This window comes from Tenrec ecaudatus, chromosome 2 (genome assembly GCF_050624435.1).
Source record: "Tenrec ecaudatus isolate mTenEca1 chromosome 2, mTenEca1.hap1, whole genome shotgun sequence".
Lineage (NCBI taxonomy): Eukaryota > Metazoa > Chordata > Mammalia > Afrosoricida > Tenrecidae > Tenrec > Tenrec ecaudatus.
This window is the reverse complement of record NC_134531.1, coordinates 200,578,502-200,580,965: the sequence shown is the minus strand read 5'-3', so window position 1 is coordinate 200,580,965 and position 2,464 is coordinate 200,578,502. Positions and strand designations below refer to the sequence as shown.

The window sequence follows — 2,464 nt, the reverse complement described above, 5'->3', positions numbered from 1 at the left end:
GTTTGGACAAGTGCTTAAGTACTTGGGTATTTGGAAGAATGAATGTTTTGCCAAGAGAGAATTTCCCTTTCATTTCCTTGAAATCAGAGACACTGCCATTAATAGTTAGAATGATCTTAACACAAATTTTCTCTGTTCAAAAACTAGTTCTCCATCTCTAGTAGATTCCTAGAAATAGCAATTTACTTATTCTTTTGCCTCAACTTTCTTTTCAGTAAGTTGGGGATAAAAGTATTGCTAGTTTCAAGTTGTTGCTGTTAGGGTTAAAAGAATAAATAAATGTAAAAAACACAGAAACTACCTTATTTAAAAGAAGGATTACCTTAACATTTGTTTTTGTTACTGTTATGGCTAGTTTTAATTTTATTTTTTTTCTAGTCAAATAGAGATGACGGATGGTACCAATGACAGTTTCCAAAGCCATTTCACTCTTTTGGGATTTTCTGATCGTCCCCATTTGGAGAAAATCCTTTTTGTGGTCATCTTGATTGCCTATCTCCTGACCCTTGTGGGAAACACAATCATTATTTTGGTGTCTCGCCTGGACCCTCACCTTCATACTCCCATGTACTTCTTTCTCACCCACCTCTCCTTCCTGGACCTCAGTTTTACCACCAGCTCCATTCCTCAGTTGCTCTACAACCTTAATGGATTTGACAAGACCATCAGCTACGCTGGCTGTGCCATCCAACTCTTTCTGTTCCTGGGCCTGGGGGGTGTCGAGTGTCTGCTCCTGGCTGTCATGGCATATGACCGGTTTGTTGCCGTCTGCAAACCCCTACACTACATGGTGATCATGAATCCATGCCTCTGCCTGGGCTTGGTCTTGGTAGCCTGGGGTTGTGGAATAGGCAACTCCTTGGCCATGTCTCCAGTGACCTTGCATTTACCCCGCTGTGGGCACCACCATGTAGACCACTTCCTGTGTGAAATGCCAGCCTTGATTCGGATGGCCTGTGTCAACACGGTGGCCATAGAAGGCACTGTATTTGTCCTGGCGGTGGGCATCGTGATTTCACCCTTGATTTTTATCCTGGTCTCCTATGGCTACATTGTGAAGGCTGTGTTACAGATTCAGTCAGCTTCAGGGAGGCAAAAAGTCTTTAACACCTGTGGCTCTCACCTCACTGTGGTCTCACTTTTCTATGGCAACATTATTTACATGTACATGCAACCAGGAAACAGCTCCTCCCAGGACCAGGGCAAGTTTCTCACTCTCTTCTACAACATTGTCACTCCACTCCTGAACCCCCTGATCTATACCCTCAGAAACAAAGAGGTGAAGGGGGCCTTAAGGAGACTCCTCCTAGGCAACAGAAAGGTAGCAAAGGAATAAGGGCACACTAATCAGTCCCTGATGGTGTCCTGGAGTATTTGAACGGGTCTTGGCCAGTGACTCTTCCCTTTTTTGACTTTCCTTGAAAGTCAAAAAGACTAAACTACACCATACATGTCATCCTATCATTCTCCTCAGATGATTAATAAAGATATTCAAAGAGCAAAGAGAGAAGTTTAATGTTAATATTTCATAGACATACACCATAGTACCGAGGAGGAAACAGGTCTCTTAGATACTTGTTTTGCTGTTTTAAAATCATTACAGCATTCTGGGAGCTTTGGTCTGAAAGGTCACACATCTTCTACCATCACTGACCTGGACACCAAGTACCTGTTTCTATATCTTTCAGACATCAGTTATCAGAGTTCAACGAAGTTTGCTGTTTTCTATTTTCTGCTTTTTCAGCAAAGTCGTATTCAAATATTTTTGTATTCTCACCGTCACCATGAACATTTGGGATGTTTTTATACTTTTTTCTCTGACTCTTGGTAAACCAAGACTTTTTCTTATATTAATGATATTTTGATAATCTAAGTCTAAAATTTTTATTAGTTCTGATATATTTTGCTTTATTAGAGAAGAGGTCCAAATATTTATTAAGTTTCTGCTCTGTTCCACTACTTGGATCTGTCCATTCTTCTCAAGTTTTTCGCAGCATGATTGCTGCTATCCTCATTTTACTCACATGAACTGAACCAGAATTTTACTCCAAAATCTGATTCCTAATACTTGCCATGTTTTCCTGATACATGCAAATCGCCTTCATTCTTTTGATAAGTAGTATGTGGCATTTTCGCGGAGATTCTTTGTAACTGTCATTAGTTGTGTTATGCAATTCCGAAATACTTCTATTTATCAGACAACAAATTACCTAGAAATCCTTTGAAATTCAGATTCTCATTCATTGTCTCTGGGTTATAGAGTTTGTATTTCCATAAAGACAGTGGATACCCCTGCTGTACTTCTTACGCACATTTTGAAGATCAGGAAATAAATGGTCCAACAATTTGTTTTTAATGAGCATCCAGAGAGCAAGCAGATTTATAAGAAAGCTGAGATAATCTGCGTAGACCCAAAGAAAATAGAGGGCCAGAAGAAAGGAAAAGCTTTCCTGAGGCATTAATA

At 40.0% G+C, this 2,464-nt stretch overlaps 1 protein-coding gene across 1 annotated transcript; it reads left to right on the top strand.

Moving 5' to 3' along the window:
- Positions 1-388: 388 nt before the first annotated feature.
- LOC142441234 (olfactory receptor 2W3) lies at positions 389-1,336 on the top strand. The gene has a single exon (XM_075543285.1). It carries the CDS (start codon positions 389-391, stop codon positions 1,334-1,336), a length of 948 nt encoding a protein of 315 aa, XP_075399400.1.
- The last annotated feature ends 1,128 nt before the right edge of the window (positions 1,337-2,464 follow it).